At 42.8% G+C, this 17,969-nt stretch overlaps 1 protein-coding gene across 1 annotated transcript; it reads left to right on the forward strand.

Annotated features, from left to right (window-relative positions):
* Nucleotides 1-458: 458 nt before the first annotated feature.
* On the forward strand, nt 459-1,768 carry LOC141026738 (probable indole-3-pyruvate monooxygenase YUCCA11). Its single transcript, XM_073503585.1, has 4 exons — nt 459-728; nt 1,049-1,282; nt 1,370-1,441; nt 1,589-1,768. The coding sequence occupies exons 1-4, from the start codon at nt 459-461 to the stop codon at nt 1,766-1,768; spliced, it is 756 nt and encodes a 251-aa protein (XP_073359686.1).
* Nucleotides 1,769-17,969: the final 16,201 nt, after the last annotated feature.

Genomic DNA, 17,969 nt, shown 5'->3' on the forward strand with positions numbered 1-17,969 from the left:
AACATACCAGTATATATATGCCCATATATGCATCCAAAGATTCATCGAGCAAACAAGCAAACACTCCAGCCTACCATTGCACCCATCCCACAACCTTGTCAACTCTTCTCTTTGAAATGGATAATGTGGTAGTGTTGATTGTCGGCACTGGGCCAGCAGGCCTTGCAACAGCAGCATGACTTAGCCAATTCTCAATTCCCTATCTCATTGTCGAGCGTGAAAGTTGCAGCGCGTCGCTTTGGTCCAACCGCGCCTACGATCGCCTCAAGCTGCATCTTCCAAAGGAGTTCTGTGAGTTGCCACACATGTCATACCCACTAGATGCTCCAACATACATACCAAAAACCTTGTTTGTGAAGTACTTGGATGACTATGTAGAGCGTTTCAATATTCAACCCAAGTATCTCACTAGTGTGGAGTCATCCACATTTGACGATGACAAAAAATGTTGGTCCATCATGGCACATGACATGGCAAAGAGCACAATAGTCAGGTTCACAGCAAAGTTTCTTGTTGTGGCAAGTGGTGAGAATAGTGCAGAGAATATTCCAATGATCCCCGGACTGCAAAGTTTTCCGGGTGATGTCGTCCACTCCTCAAGCTACAAGTCAGGCAAGAGCTACTCTGGCATGAATGTATTGGTCATTGGATCTGGCAACCCTGGAATGGAATTTGCTTATGACCTTGCGGCCTATGGTGCCAATACTTCAGTCATTATACGAAGCCCGGTATGTACACGCACTATATATTATTTTTTGACCTGGAAACACTAGGGAATCCCCCACCCCCACCCTATGGGCACTATATATTTTCTGTGGGTACATGGCAATTTCTTATTATAACCACCACTAGATGGATGCATTTTTTAGAGTTATTACTAGAAATTATGTCATGGTATAAAGCGATAGATTGTTTTATAACATGCACAAACAACTAAGCAATTAGACGAACTACACCGAAAAATTAACTCTTGAAAGAAGATGATTCTATGAAATTTTATTCGATGATGCAGGCTTCAAAAGAGATGTGACATGTTTTGTGGTTGCAGATTCATGTAATGACAAAGGAACTAATCCGGTTGGGGATGACACTTGCTCGCCGCCTTCCACTGAATCTAGTGGATAAGCTCCTTGTGATGGCGGTGAATTTAATATTTGGAAACCTATCGAGGTATGGCATCAGAAGGCCAAAAATGGATCCAATGATCCTCAAGTCAAAAACCGGCCGATCCGCTGTTATTGATGTTGGCACTGTTGGGTTAATCAAAAAAGGTATCATCAAAGTAAGTATATCCTTAACATGACATAAATTTCATAACATATGTTGTCTTTATATGGCAAGTTATCAATATTCTATTTATCTCCTACAGGTACAGGGGAGCATTAGTAAGATCATGGGCGATATAGTTGAATTTCAATGCAGTAAAAAGATATCATTTGACGTGATTGTGTTTGCAACTGGATACAAAAGCACAGCAAATATATGACTCAAGGTAACAACATCGATGTTTGAATATGTCTGAGTTTGTTTTCTTGGTGCAACAATTGTTAAATGTGCTAACAAGCTCTATGTTATTTTTTTATCCCAGAATGGCGAGAGCATGTTAAATGGCAATGGACTGCCCATCAAAGAATATCCGAATCATTGGAAAGGCGAAAATGGGCTCTACTGTGCTGGGTTAGGAAGGAGAGGATTGGCTGGTATTGCAGCAGATGCCAAGAATATCGCCAATGGCATCAAATCAGTGATAGGCGCTATGTCCAGCTAAATTATCAAATAGTGAATGCGTCTTCGACAACGCGATGCCTTCCATCACTAGGCTCCTCAACAAGAGCAAGGATGAGATCCAATGATGGGGTAAGGCAGGGGCACAAGGACCGCGGGTTGTTCTTCACCAATCCTCGGATGTCCACTCAGTTGTATGATGTACTATAAAATTAACCTCCTAGGAGGACTATAACTTCCCCCCATCCTTTCAATGCAATGAAACGCATAGGTCATTTGTGTTTTCTCGATTTGTTTTTTTATCTTTTACAAGTAGTTTACCAGTGCTAGACGGTTGATTTTTTGAAAAATCTATCCACGGCCACCTGTCTATCTATCTTCATCTATATTTGATAGAACCAGATTTTTGTTTATTTCAAGGTTCATATGTGCCAGGGAGTAAGCATTAATTTTATAATATAATCAAGGGATTTATACTCACATGGTGAAAAGAGCTTTGTAATTTTTATTGAACGGTTACCTACAGTATTTTATTTACTTGAATTTACACATGCAAAAGTCGTCCCCTTGAACATGATGTTCAACAACAAGGGACTAACTGTCTGCGAAAAAAAAACAAGGGACTAAGTGCAATTAATACAAGGACAATGCTACATCTACGTAAACTAATCTATGTACTTTACGTAATGTGCAACATAGACACTCTGGATTGGATATAGGAGGATTGTGGGGCCACCTCCCTCAAAATCAGGGGGGAGAGAATCATTGTTAGAAAGTCTACGTTATACACCCCTCGTATAAAGGGTAGTATAGACTTTTGCCTAATCACCGTATATGTTGTACAAGGCTAATTTAGAAACGGACACAGAACTGCCCCCTCCCCCCCTGCGGCCTTGGCTTGGCCCACCCCTCACGGTCTTTGCGTACAGGGCTAGTTTAGAAACGGGCGCACAACTCCCCGGCCCCCTCCCACCAACGGGCCAAACCCTATTCGGCGCCTTTAGCGCCCGAATATGGCATTTCTGCAAACGGGCGCATACCCCTCTCTGCGCACTGGGCCGGCCCATTTCTGCCCTTTTTTTTGTTCTAAACTGCAAAAAACTGTGGGCTGTTGACACTCGAACTCACATTAGTGAACCTTTTTCACATTAGTGAACTTTTTTACCGAAATTGGTGAACCTTTTTATAAACCTGAGAACCTTTTTTCAAAATTTGGTGAACTCTTTTCAAATTTGTGAACCTTTTGTGAAAACTAGTGAACCTTTTTCACATTAGTGAACTTTTTTACCGAAATTGGTGAACTTTTTATAAACCTGAGAACCTTTTTTCAAAATTTAGTGAACTCTTTTCAAATTTGTGAACTTTTTTTATCTAAATTGGTGATTTTTCTAAAATCAATGAACTTTTCTCAAATCCATGAACTTTTTTTTTCAAAATTTGGTGAACTCTTTTAAAATTTGTGAACTTTTTTTATCATAATCGATGAACCTTTTTGAAATCCATTAACTTTTCTCAAATCCGTGAGCTTTTTTCAAAATTCAGAGAACTATTTTCAAATTTTTGAACTTTTTTTAAGAAAATTGATGAACTTTTTTCGATTTTATGAATTTGTTTTGAGAAAATCCAAGAACTGCTTTTAAAATAGATGAACTTCTTAAGAATTCGTGAAATCTTTTTTCATATTGACGAGTTTTTCCCCAAATAATTTATACTGGGACCGGAAAAATGGTCAAATAGCGTGTTTTTCAATTGATGACATCAAAGCGATGGTGGTGCAGTGGTTAGTCGCTCGTGTATTTAGAGTTGGCATGCTGGTTCATTTTTGCTAGACGCCAGCGATGCTGGGCCGGCCCATGCTGCCTTCGAGCGCCAGCTAGCCTAAGCGGCGCTGATGGCGCCGAAGAGGACCTCTCCACCAATGGCCTGTGCTTGGCCCATTCATATTTTCTTTTGTTTTTCCAAACTTCAAAAATGGGCAAGAGTAGGTTACAATCCCTCAACCTAACGGATCAAGTCAACTAGGACAACCAACTCGGCCACAACAACTTACGTGCCAATAAACTGTTTTTCCTCTTTTTTGTTATGCGTCAACTATGTAACACTACAACGAAGGCTCTAATTATATTTTTTGTGTTTTCTTTTGCCAGTTTTTCTACAGTTTTTTATTTTCCTTTTTCCTGTTTTCTTTCTTAAAAGCATGAACCTTTTTCAATTTTCTAGAACTTTTTTCAAATCTGTGGTTTTTTTCAGTTTTTTGCAAACTGTCTAGTTAACATTTTTTAAAATCCATGAATATTTTTCAGTTTTTTGCAACTTTCTTAGTGAACTTCCTTTTTAAAATCTGTGAACTTTTTTAAAATCCATGAATTCTTTTTCAAAAAATGATGAAAATTTTCCAAATCCGAGAATTATTGTTCAAAATCCGGATGCTTTTTCAAATATGTGATTTTTTTTCAAAATTGATGAACTTTTTTCAAATCCGTGAACTTTTTGGTCCAAATCGATGAACTTTTTTCAAACCAGAGAACTTCATTTCAAAACCCATGAACTTTTTTTCCAATTCGTGAAGTTTTTTCAAATCTAACAATTTTAAAAAAAAAATTATGAATTTTTGTCTAAGTTTGTGAACTTTTCAAAATCATGAACAAATTTCGAAATTCATGAAATTTTCCAATTTTCTGAACAATTTTTGAATTAATGCACTTTTCCCCATCCTTTCAATGCAATGAAATGCAAAGGTCTTTTGCGTTTTCTTGATTTTTTTTATCTTTTTCATGTAGTTTACCAGGGCTAGTGTGCTAGACAGTTGATTCTTTGAGAAATCTATCCACTGCTTCTCGATTTTTTTTATCTTTTTCATGTAGTTTACCAGGGCTAGTGTGCTAGACGGTTGATTCTTTGAGAAATCTATCCACTGCCACCTGTCTATCTATCTTTGATAGAACTAGTTTTCTGTTTATTTCAAGGTTCATATGTGCCAGGGAGTAAGCATTACTTTTATAATATAATCAAGGGCTTTATACTCACATGGTGCAAAGAGCTTTGTAATTTTTGTTGAACAATTACCTACAGTATTTTATTTATTTGAATTTACAGATGCAAAAGTCATCCACTTGAACATGATATGTAACAACAAGGGACTAAGTGCAATTAATACAATCCCAAATCATCAACAGCAAATGGTGCAAAAGATAATCAAGTCAAAGTAGTTCATTTCTTCATGTCAAACACACACGAGTAATTGCAGTAGCTTCCAAGTTTTTATTTATTACTCCAAACATTTGCTTGATATGTACGTGATTCAGCACCCATCTTCAAGCCAAGCCAGGATAGATGCTTTATACCCGTTCCATATTAATTAGTGAAAAAAATCTAGTTTAATCTACCACTGAGCACAAACGTAATTTCCTTCGCAGAACCACCTTCAGCAGTTGCTTCGCCACTTCCGTCAGAGTTTAGACATCCTCTGGTGTTCTTCCCTTTCTGTAGAGGCAAGGAGAATGAAGTGTACCTCTGTTTGCGCTTTGTTATTAGTCAGACTAATATTATAGGCATGGCATTCAGATTTCATCCATAGGCATGGCATCCAGATTTCGTCGATTATAGCTACCATTTATCAATGTGCAAATGGAATTGCTAGAACTAGTCAATGTTGGAAATTCATTCTCAGAATCGATCACATCAAATCACCCAATAAACATGCGCACATAAAACTGATAGCCAAGGGCCCGTATCGAGCCCTTTGTTTTTCTCTTTATTTCAATTTTCTGGTTTTCTCTCTACGGCTACAAAACTCACCCAACGCTGCGTACATATACACATAGCCAGGACTAACTATCCTACTCGAAGCCGACTCACCCAAGCCAACACGTACCAAAACTAGCGCATGAAACCGACTCAACCGAAACTAATTCAATTCCTATACGTACTACTTCTCAGTACTAGGACACGGCCAACTCCTGGCATACAAGCCAACGAAGACACAAAATCGGACTCTCCTAACCACCGGCTACCTTGATTACGCTTATACTAATTCTTACAAAACTCAACTAGTAAAGCTCACACACATAGAATTGTTTGGATTATTCCAACATTCACCCCTAATTCAAACATCCGAATTTTTATAGAAACGAGACACGTAGACGACACCTGTTCAACTTGTCATGTTGGCTGCCTCTGGTGACGCGACTTATCGGATCGTAACTTCTCTCTTCTTGCAACGATGGCCACCACTTCCTCACCATCTTTTTTCATGCCGACTTGTAGACTGAAATCAACGATTACCCGGACTACCAACGATTACCCGGAGTTCCAGCCACGCTGCCACATCTTAGCGTGTTACATGCAGACTAAACGTATAGCCTCATGCAGGAACTCAACTTAACTGATGCGCGTCCTCTTCACGTTGGTCTTCATCTTCTCGTTGACTACTTGCACACGGGGAGACACATCTATTCACCCGCCACATCTTATTTCTTTGTCGTTGGTGCCACAACTTACCAAACGACATCTCCTATCCAGCGGCAACACAACTCGCCATATGCGTGCAACTCATCTCCACCGTATACGAACTCGCCGTTACTCCTTGATCACGAATGGAAATGCAAGGCACAAATTCATTTTTCCGCCTGCTCTCGCTCGCAATTCTCCTTCGCCAGTGACGCATATCAACTGTAACAGAAGACTCACACACCTGAACTCTTGGACGCACCTTATAAGAACTCATGTGCACACCTAGACGACAGCTTGCAACTTCGCCATCTCCATCTTGCACCCTCCAACAATGATCTCGATGATTTCCTCGATGTCGCAACTTTGGCACCTCCATAACCATCAACGATCACCAACGCGTTGCTGACGACAGCCCTGTCGCCCTCCTCCAGGTAGTTTCGTCGAACGACGATCACCTCGTCACCTTGCTTGCGACAGCGTCCACGCCGCCGTTTCGTCGTCGCTCCGCCGAACGACTATCTCTTATCCTCCACGTCGCTACACCAATGACTGTATCGCCCGCTCCTCGTCGCTGCACCACCCAGCAACTATATCGCCCGCCCCGAGGTGCTTGTCGGGTCACCACCCCGTGGCAAGTGCAGCTTCACCGCGACCTTGCTCTAGATACCAAATGTTGGAAATTCACCCTTAGGATCGGTCACATCAAATCACACGATGAACACGCACACACAAAACTGATAGCCAAGGGCCCGTATCGAGCCCTTTGTTTTTCTCTTTATTTCTATTTTCTAGTTTTCTCTCCACGGTTACAAAACTCACCCAACGCTGCGTATATATACACATAGCCAGGACCAACTATCCTACTCGAAGCTGACTCACCCAAGCCAACACGTACCAAAGCCGAAACTAATCCAATTCCTATACGTACTACTTCCACTAGTAGAAAAAGAGGCTTCCATACGCCCCCATTAGTCCCCAAAATAATCGAACCGCGACAAAAGGGGTCTTTAGTCGCGGTTCGGGAGGAGACCCGCGACCAACTATCTGGGACCCGCGACCAACTATCTGGGCCCAGCGCGCTCGGTCGACAGCTGGCGGACGGGAGGGGCTTTAGTCCCGGTTGGCCTGGCCAACCGGGACTAAAGGTCCCCGAAGGCCTTCAGTCGCGGTTGGCCAGGCCAACCGGGACTAAAGGCCCATCCAGCTGGCGGACGGGAGGGGCTTTAGTCCCGGTTGGCCTGGCCAACCGGGACTAAAGGTCCCCGTAGGCCTTTAGTCGCGGTTGGCGAGGCCAACCGGGACTAAAGGCCCATCCCTATATATAGGACTCAGCTCACTTCACAATTTTCAGAAGGGGGTGGTGGGTTTGCTTTTGGTTCCTCCTATGCACACAAGGTGTTCGATGAACTGCCCGAGAGCCTGAAACAAACATGATATGAAGTGTCCGAGCCACACTTGAGCTTTCTCATTTATTTTTCCTCCGCGATCGCGGTTAGCAACTTGAACCTTTCATGTGTCATTGATAAAATATGCATGTGTGTAGTTCATTGTTTAATTTGTATTATTTCTAGCTAGTTAGTTTAACAAATGCATGATGGTTAATTATATACTTTATATAATAATAATGCAGATGAATCGGCAATGGATGTACGGTCCCCGACTCTCCGGCGAGTTCACTACGGGTTTGAAAGATTTCCTCGTAGTGGCAAATGCGAACAAGCAGCGAGGTTTTATTATCTGTCCATGTGCTGTCTGTAAGAATCAGAAGGGTTACTCCTCCTCAAGAGAGGTTCACATGCACCTGCTTCGGCGCGGTTTCATGCGAAGCTATAATTGTTGGACCAAGCATGGAGAAAGAGGGGTTAGAATGGAAGAAGATGAAGAAGGGGATGATATCGATGACAACTATCATGATCATTTCGGTGATACTTTCATGGAGGATGATGCTGAAGGTGGGGAAGGGTTAGGTGAAGGTGAAGAAGAGGCACATGATGAGCCCGCTGATGATCTTGGTCGGACCATTGCTGATGCACGGAGACGCTGCGAAACTGACAAGGATAGGGAGAATTTGGATCGCATGTTAGAGGATCACAAAAAGTCGTTGTATCCAGGATGCGATAATAGTCTGAAAAAGCTGGGCTGCACACTGGATTTGCTAAAATGGAAGGCACAGGAAGGTGTAGGTGACTCATCATTTGAAAATTTGCTGAAAATGTTGAAGAATATGTTTCCGAAGAATAACGAGTTGCCCGCCAGTACGTACGAAGCAAAGAAGGTTGTCTGCCCTCTAGGTTTAGAGGCTCTGAAGATACATGCATGCATTAACGACTGCATCCTCTACCGCGGTGAATACGAGAATTTGAATGAATGCCCTGTATGCACTGCATTGCGTTATAAGATCAGAGGCGATGACCCTGGTGACGATGTTGAGGGCGAGAAACCCAGGAAGAGGGTTCCCGCCAAGGTGATGTGGTATGCTCCTATAATACCACGGTTGAAACGTCTGTTCATGAACAAAAAGCATGCCAAGTCGTTGCGATGGCACAAAGAGGACCGTAAGTCCGACGGGGAGTTGAGACACCCCGCTGATGGAACGCAATGGAGAAAGATCGACAGAGTGTTCAAAGATTTTGCAGCTGACACAAGGAACATAAGATTTGGTCTAAGTACTGATGGCATGAATCCTTTTGGCGAGCAGAGCTCCAGCCATTGCACCTGGCCCGTGACTCTATGCATCTACAACCTTCCTCCTTGGTTGTGCATGAAGCAGAAGTTCATTATGATGCCAGTGCTCATCCAAGGTCCAAAGCAACCCGGGAACGACATCGATGTGTACCTAAGGCCATTAGTTGATGAACTTTTACAGTTGTGGGCCAGACCTGGTGTACGTGTCTGGGATGAGCACAAAGGAGAGGAATTTGACCTACGAGCGTTGCTTTTTGTAACCATCAACGATTGGCCTGCTCTTAGTAACCTTTCGGGACAGACAAATAAGGGATACAATGCATGCACGCACTGCTTACATGAGACTGAAAGTGTACGTTTGGTTAATTGTAAGAAGAACGTGTACCTGGGTCATCGTCGATTTCTTCCCCGAAATCATAACGTAAGAAAGAAAGGCAAGCATTTCAACGGCAAGGCAGATCACCGGCCGAAGCCTGCGGAACGTACTGGTGCTGAGATATTTGATATGGTCAAGGATTTGAAAGTCATCTTTGGAAAGGGTCCTGGCGGACAATCAGTTCCGCGGGGAGTTGACGGGCACGCACCCATGTGGAAGAAGAAATCTATATTTTGGGAGCTAGAATATTGGAAAGTCCTAGATGTCCGCTCTGCAATCGACGTGATGCATGTTACGAAGAATATTTGCGTGAACCTGCTAAGCTTCTTGGGCGTGTATGGGAAGACAAATGATACAAAGGAAGCACAGCAGGACCAGCAACTTTTGAAAGACCCAGATGACCGGCATCCGGAATGGTTTCAAGGTCGTGCCAGCTACGCTCTTACCAAAGAAGAGAAGGTCATTTTTTTTTGAATGCCTGAGCAGTATGAAGGTCCCGTCTGGCTTCTCGTCGAATATAAAGGGAATAATAAACATGGCGGAGAAAAAGTTCCAAAACCTGAAGTCTCACGACTGCCACGTGATTATGACGCAATTGCTTCCGATTGCTTTGAGGGGGCTCCTACCGGAAAATGTTCGAGTAGCCATTGTGAAGCTATGTGCATTCCTCAATGCAATCTCTCAGAAGGTAATCAATCCAGAAGATCTACCACGGTTACAGAACGATGTGGTCCAATGCCTTGTCAGTTTCGAGTTGGTGTTCCCACCATCCTTCTTCGATATTATGACGCACCTCCTGCTCCACCTAGTCGAAGAGATTTCCATTCTCGGTCCTGTATTTCTACACAATATGTTCCCCTTTGAGAGGTTCATGGGAGTATTAAAGAAATATGTTCGTAACCGTGCTAGGCCAGAAGGAAGCATCGTCAAGGGCTATGGAAATGAGGAGGTAATTGAGTTCTGTATTGACTATGTTCCTGACCTTAAGCCGATTGGTATTCCTCAATCACGGCACGAGGGGAGACTAAGTGGAAAAGGCAAGATCGGAAGGAAATCCACGATATGTATGGACGGTCATTCTATGACTGAAGCACACCACATAGTTCTGCAAAATTCCAGCTTTGTGGCTCCGTACTTCGAGCAACACAAGAATATTTTACGCTCGGACAACCCGGGGAAGCCTGAATCCTGGATTAGAAAGGCCCACATGGAAACTTTCGGCAGTTGGTTGCGAAAACATTTAATGAATGACAATGATGTTGGAGATCAGCTGTACATGTTGGCCAAGAAACCATCTTCGACTATAACGATTTTCCAAGGGTACGAGATAAATGGGAATACATTTTACACCATCGCCCAAGATAAAAAGAGCACCAACCAAAACAGTGGTGTCCGCTTTGATGCAGCAACTGAGAATGGGCGAAAGGTCACATATTATGGTTACATAGAGGAGATATGGGAACTTGACTATGGACCCTCCTTTAAGGTCCCTTTGTTCCGGTGCAAATGGTTCAAGCTAACAGGAGGTGGGGTAAAGGTGGACGAGCAATACGGAATGACAATGGTGGATTTCAACAATCTTGGTTACCTTGACGAACCATTCGTCCTTGCCAAAGATGTCGCTCAGGTTTTTTATTTGAAGGACATGAGTAGCAAACCGAGGAAACGGAAAGATAAGAAACGAACAGTACATCATGCGATGATCCAAAGCGCCACATTGTTCTTTCAGGGAAAAGAAACATCGTGGGAGTGGAGGACAAGACAGACATGTCAGAAGATTATAATATGTTTGGTGAAATTCCGCCCTTCAAAGTGAACACTGACCCAAGCATTAAGTTAAATGATGAGGATGCTCCATGGATACGGCACAATCGTAAGCAAGCAGGGACACAAGGGAAGAATTGATGTGTAATAATTTATTGTACCAAACTTTGTATTTGGTCGATGAACTGAATGATGTATCAAACCTTTTGTCAAACCTTCAAGGGATCGATGAACTGAATTTTTTGATATATTATTTGTATTTTTAAGATTTTAAAATGAATTAGTTTTATTTTTCTGATTTTTTTATATATAATTGTATTTTTAAGATTTTAAAATGAATTAGAAACAAAATAATATAAACTTTAATAAAATATATAAGTACAAACAAAATAAAATAAATTTTAATAACATAAATAAAATTTATGACACTAAAATTATCAAAGTATTTTCTGTTCAAAACATTATAAGCAACCTCTAGTATTTTTGAAACTAAAATTATATAAAATTGATTCAACTAAAAATATCGAAGTATTTTCTGTTCAAAATCATTGAAAGCTAAAAGAATTTTCATAAAGAACTTTTTTTCTTAGAAACTTTAATAGCAAAAATAATTATCATAAAGTAAAATAAATAAGTAATTAGAAACAAAATAAAATAAAATAAATAAGTTTTTTGTTGTAAGTAGAAACAAAACAAAATAAATAAAGCAAAAAAGAAAACAAAAAACAGGCAAAAAGTAAAAAATATGCCACCTACTGGGCCACCACGGCCTGAATACGACTAGTAACCCATCGATGGGCCAGGATTCAGGCCCGCAGAAGGCCCAGTAGGCTCATCAGGCATAGCAGTCACAATTAGGCCCGTAAGCCTGCAATGGAGAGGAGCTCAAGAGGGGAGCGGCAGTGGGGCTTATAAACCACTGCGCGCCCCTCTCAACTAGCGAGGTGGGACTAAACTAACGAGGGGAGCGGCAGTGGTAGCAGCACAATGCCTTTAGTCGCGGTTGGGGAGGCGGACCGCGACTAAAGGGTACCCTTTAGTCGCGGTTGTTGTCCCCAACCGCGACTAAAGGGTCTTTGTGCGCGGGAACGAAAGCGGCGCCAAAACCCTTTAGTCCCGGTTGGGGAGGAGGACCGCGACTAAAGGTCGCGGTTGGTGTGGCCAACCGCGACTAAAGGGTACCTTTAGTCGCGGTCCGCCTCCCCAACCGGGACTAAAGGTACGTCTATATATACTGCACTTAGCAGTTTCCGCCACTTCCCATTCTCCTCTCTCGACGCCGAAGGCCTGCCCCGACGCCGATCGCCGCCCGACGCCCTGCCCCGACGCCGAAGCCCTGCCCCGACGCCGACGCCGACGCCGAAGCCCTGCGCGCCGCCGCCCCCGTCCCCAGTGAGCGCCGCCGCCGCCCGTGCCCTGCCCTTAGCGCTCCGCCGCCGCCGCAGCGTGCCCGTGGCCCTTGCCCGCCCTTGCCCGCCGCCCGACGCCCTGCCGCCCGCCGCCCGCCGTCCGCTGCCCCTGCCTGCCATCCTCCGCGCGCCGGCAGAAGAAGAAGAAGGAAGAAGATAAAGGAAGAAGAAGAAGAAAGAAAAAGGAAAAAGGAAGAAGAAGAAAGAAGGAAGAAGAAAACAAAAGAAAAACAGAAGAAAAACAAGAAAAAGGAAGAAAAAAGGAAAAAGGAAGAAAACAAAAGAAAACAAAAGAAAAAGGAAGAAGAAAGCAAAAAAGAAAACAAAAGAAAACACAAGAAAAACAAACAGAAGAAAAAAAACAGAAGAAAAAAGGAAAAAGGAAAAAAGGAAACAAAAGAAAACACAAGAAAAACAAACAGAAGAAAAAAACTGAAGAAAAAAGGAAAAAGGAAAAAGGAAGAAAAAAACAGAAGAAAAACAAAAGAAAACAGAAGAAAAAAAGAAGAAAGAAAAAGGAAGAAGAAAAAAATAAAAACCAAATGAAAACCAAATGAAAACCAAAAGAAAGAAGAAAGAAAAAGGAAGAAGAAAAAAAATGAAAACACAATGAAAGAAGAAAGAAAAAGGAAGAAGAAAAAAAGAAGAAGAAAGGAAGAAGAAAGGAAGAAGAAGAAAGAAAGAAGAAAGAAAAAGGAAGAAGAAAAAAGGAAGAAGAAAAAAAGAAGAAAGAAAAAGGAAGAAGAAAAAAGGAAGAAGAAAAAAAGAAGAAAGAAAAAGGAAGAAGAAAAAAGGAAGAAGAAAGAAAAAGGAAGAAGAAAAAAAAGAAAACAAAACAAAAGAAACCAAATGAAAACCAAAAAGAAAGAAGAAAGAAAACCAAATGAAAACCAAAAGAAAGAAGAAGAAAAAAAGGAAGAAGAAAAAAAGAAAGAAGGAAGAAAGAAGAAAAAGGAAGAAGAAAAAAAGGAAGAAGAAAAAAAGAAAGAAGAAAGAAAGAAGAAAGAAAAAGGAAGAAGAAAAAAAGAAGAAAGAAAAAGGAAGAAGAAAAAAATGAAAACCAAATGAAAACCAAAAGAAAGAAGAAAGAAAAAGGAAGAAGAAAAAAAGAAGAAGAAAGGAAGAAGAAAGGAAGAAGAAAGAAAGAAAGAAGAAAGAAAAAGGAAGAAGAAGAAAGAAAGAAGAAAGAGGAAGAAGAAAGGAAGAAGAAGAAAAAAAGAAGAAAAAAGGAAGAAGAAAGAACCAAATGAAAACCAAAAAGAAAAACAAAGAAAACAAAACAAAATACTTGGCAGTGCTCAATAATCTTATTTTTTAATTCCTCCTCCTGTATGTCCCCTTAATCTTATTTTTTAATTCCTTTATACTTAAAGAATTTTTACTACATGCAGGAGTGACATATGGCGGACGATAGAGCCGAGCCGCTTAGGGATCCGGAGGCTGAACGTTATCTAATGGGCATCATCAACAACGAGATTCCTTATGTGCGAGGCTCAGAATATGAGCAAGAAGAGGATGTAGTCTCTTCTTTTCTGAACCTTGAAGGTGGAACAGAGATTGTCGATGATCAAGAAGGTGAAGGAACGGACATTGTCGACGGAGGTCAACCGTCAACAAACGACGATCTCGAATTGCAAGTAGCAACCACCTCCGGCGAGGTATATATATACATTGAGCCTCTCGTGATACAAACTTACTGAAATGTGAATACATATGTATTAACGCGCGCGACTCTCTTTCTTTTTTTAGCCCTCCGGATCGAGTACGACAAAGCATGGCAAATCCAAGGAGATGAAAACAGGAGAAACATATGCCATTGAGTTTGTCAGTGAAACTGGCAAGCCCCTACAGCACACCTCAAAGTTTATCAACCAATGCGGAGTCGTTGTTAGAGACAACGTCCCGATCACCGTCCAGGAATGGAAGGAGCCAAAGAAGGCACGTATTGGTTTCAGTTTTGTCGACAAGAGAACGAAAAAGGATTGCTGGAGAAAGCTTATGGAACATTTCATTCTACCTCCGGAATACAACAAAGTCGATGAATTCGGTAACGAGGTTCCGGGTGGACGTCAGAGGAGGAGGCTAGTTAAAGAGTTCGCTCTTCAGAAGATGGGCGAAGCATTCCGGAACTTCAAGAAAAATTTAACCCGTGACTATGTCAACAAGGGCAAGACTCCGGATTTCAATGGACAACATGAGAAACTGAAAGATGATTGGCCAGAATTTGTGAGGCAAAAGCAATCGGAGCATTTCAAGGAAATATCGAAAAAAAATAAGGATAATGCGAGTAAGAAAAAGTTCCATCATATTATGGGGCCAGGAGGATACCGCCTTTCGGAGCCTAGGTGGCAGAAGATGGAGGAGGACCTGAGGGTGCGAGGAATCCCTCTAGGTACAGAGGGATGGGACCCAAGGGCCAAAAGCTGGTGGTACGGGCATGGGGGATCGCTAGACCCGGAGACAGGGGTGTGTGTTCACCGGCAGAGACAGTTTGCTCCCACCCAAGCCCTTATTGACGCAATGACCCAAGCTCAAGAGGGCTTGATCAAGTTCAACAGAGAGAAAGACGCACTGACAACAGCCCTCGGGAATGATGAACACGGAGGACGTGTACGAGGCAAAGGCAAAGTTCCGTGGAAAGTAGGGTTTTCCCAGGACAATGACCCGTACTGTTACAGAAGCCGTAAGAGAAAGACGGACCGGGATGCAGATCTTATGACGAAGTTTGCATCGGAACTCCATGAGTTGAAGCAGACCGTGCATGAACTAGTAAAAGAAAAATCGGCTGCAGGGCCGCATGAAGATCATGAAGCGGATCGCGGAAGCCAGCAGCGGAGAAGCAGCGTGGCTTCCACGGATGCCCCGCCTGGTGCTAGTGCACCGATGATCGAGATTCGTGCACCGGAGCCTCACTACCCCGTGGATGATGTAAAGGAGATGAAAGAATGTGATCTGCATTATCCCGTGGGGAACGTTTCCACGAAGGTAGCTAGCGGCAGTGCTTTACCCTGTACACCTGGAGCACTCCACCACAACAACCCCATTGCATATGGCTATGCTCGTGTCACGGTGGAAGACATAGTCCAAGGGTTTGAGGACCTGGAGATTGACAAACCTACACCCGAAGGGGAGAGAAGACTTGGAGATGTCAAGCGCCAGTTCATTCTATGGAAAAAGAAGTACATAGTGTTTCCAGGCGAGGCGCCAAGGCTAGCAAGTCCACCCCCCTCCGATGGTGGTGGTGGTGGTGGTGGCGGTGGTGGCGGTGGTGGTGGTCGTGGTGGTTCACCTACACCTCCTTCACGCCATTCGACGCCGTCCCCCGATCCACAACCTTCGGCGGGTACGACGCCCCCCAATCCTCCTCCGGCGGGTACGACGCCCCCCAATCCACCTCCGGCGAAGAAGCAGAAGCAGGCGGACAGCAAGGAAACCCGCTCCTGGACTATTAACCCGGACCCTTATGTACCTAAGACCACAAGGGTACCGGAGCCATCACTGAAGCCTCTCCTCCCAAGGCCTGGGGAACTTAGTGAAGCTGAAACCAAATTGGCCGCGTCTGCTGATGATGAGAAATGGAAGGCAGATATGAAGGTGATAAAAGAGCCTGAGCCCAAGCAAGTATTCACTGAGAAGCAAAAGAAGTGGGCTAAGGATTTTTTGACGACACCATCCCAAGCCGAGCTGAATATGCCTGACGACTATGGACATGAACTTCGTAGGCAAGCAAAAATATTGAAGGAGGAGAAAGAAGAAAGTAAAAAAAGCGGGAAACAAGTTGACCAGCTCGGGATGCAGAAGAAACAATCGATCCCCCCGCTCATAGTGAAAGCCGGTCCGGAAGAGGACCCCGAGATCATAGCAGCTGCGGCAGCACTTGGATTGACTGTAGCGAGTGCCATGAAACAAGCGTCCGAGATGGGTTTGACTCTTCGTGCCTTCTTAGGCCTTGAGGATGCGCCAGTATGTGAGATAGCATTACAATATGTGCGGAATGGGCCTCTCGTCGAGCCTGCGCGGGAGAAGAGTCTACCGCCACAAATGTGAAATCTGCTACGTTGGTACAAGCAATTCATAACATGGGCCGACAAAGAATATATTTATGCGGATGTTACAGAGGAGCATCACACCAAACGGTACTCTGTACAAGTTCATATGAGTGAATTGTTCCAGCTGTTCAATCTGCGCGACCTCGACAAATCTATGCTGAGTTGCTACGTTCTGTAAGTGATTTATTTCTACCTCATCTCGTTCTTCATTGCCTACACTATATATATATATATATATATATATATATATATATATATTGTCCTAACTATATTGTTGCGTACGCTATTATGCAGATTGAAGATTTGGGAATGCAAAATAAGAAATATTCATGATGTTGGGTTCATTGACCCACATATCGTTAATGGACATGTGTTACAATATCACCCCGAAGACGTGGAGAAAGACTTGTACAAGTTTCTTAGAAAGCATCAACTCAAAAGTCATATTCTATTTCCTTACCATTTTGGGTGAGTGTTTCTCTCTTGTGCCCATTCTCTTTTGTTTACTCCATGCATGGTATGTCTAATCGATGAGTTATGCATGACTGTGCATGTAACGTGTCCGCAGGTTCCACTGGATTCTGCTAAATATTGAACTTCACACCTCCAGAGTTCTAATCATGGACTCTATGGATTCGGATCCAAAGCGTTGGGCCGACATGAGAAAAATGCTGCAAAAGTAATTATTTTCAATCATTTGAGCTCTATATCGATCGGTCTCTTTCGTTCATTTCCTAATATCAAGTAACTAATAACTCCCTTGTTTATTTAATTTTCTTTGCCCTGTAGGGTTTGGAGATGGTTCTCAGAAGAAATTGTCGGTGAATTCAAACATGAGCTAGATTTCAGAAGGTTAGTTAATGTGGATAAGCAGCCACCGGGGACCAATCTATGTGGATACTATGTTTGTGAGAACATCCGGAGACTAACCTCTGAGCGGAAGGCATCGGATAGCGTGCGGAACGCGATGGATAACTTGCGGAGGAGGCTTAATCCAGAAGCTCGCTTCCGACCAATTCAAGATGAATTAGCAGGATTTTTCTTCAGGGAAGTCATCAATCCTAAAGGAGAACACTATACCGAGGACGCAGACATTTATATGCATACCCGAGATTGAAACTTGTTCGAAGTTGTATATGGTCCTCCATCCTAATTGTGTATGGAAACTTGTTCGAAGTTGTATATGGTCCTCCATCCTAATTGTGTATGGAAACTTGTTCGAAGTTGTATATGGTCACCCGAGATTGAATATATATTATATATTCCTCTTGAATTCTTCTTGTTTGAAATTTCATATGCATGTATATAGTATCGTACAATATGTGTACTGAAACTTCATCAAAATTAAAACAAAACACAAAATAAAATATAAAAGAAATAAAATACTACAAATTAGAAAGAAAGCAGGTTTAGGGGGGCTAAAACCCTAAACCTGCGGACGAGGCCTTTAGTCCCGGTTAGCCACGAGAACCGGGACTAAAGGTCCTCCGCCCCGACGGACCCCTGGCG

The sequence above is a fragment of the Aegilops tauschii genome, chromosome 7, assembly GCF_002575655.3.
Source record: "Aegilops tauschii subsp. strangulata cultivar AL8/78 chromosome 7, Aet v6.0, whole genome shotgun sequence".
Classification (NCBI taxonomy): domain Eukaryota; kingdom Viridiplantae; phylum Streptophyta; class Magnoliopsida; order Poales; family Poaceae; genus Aegilops; species Aegilops tauschii.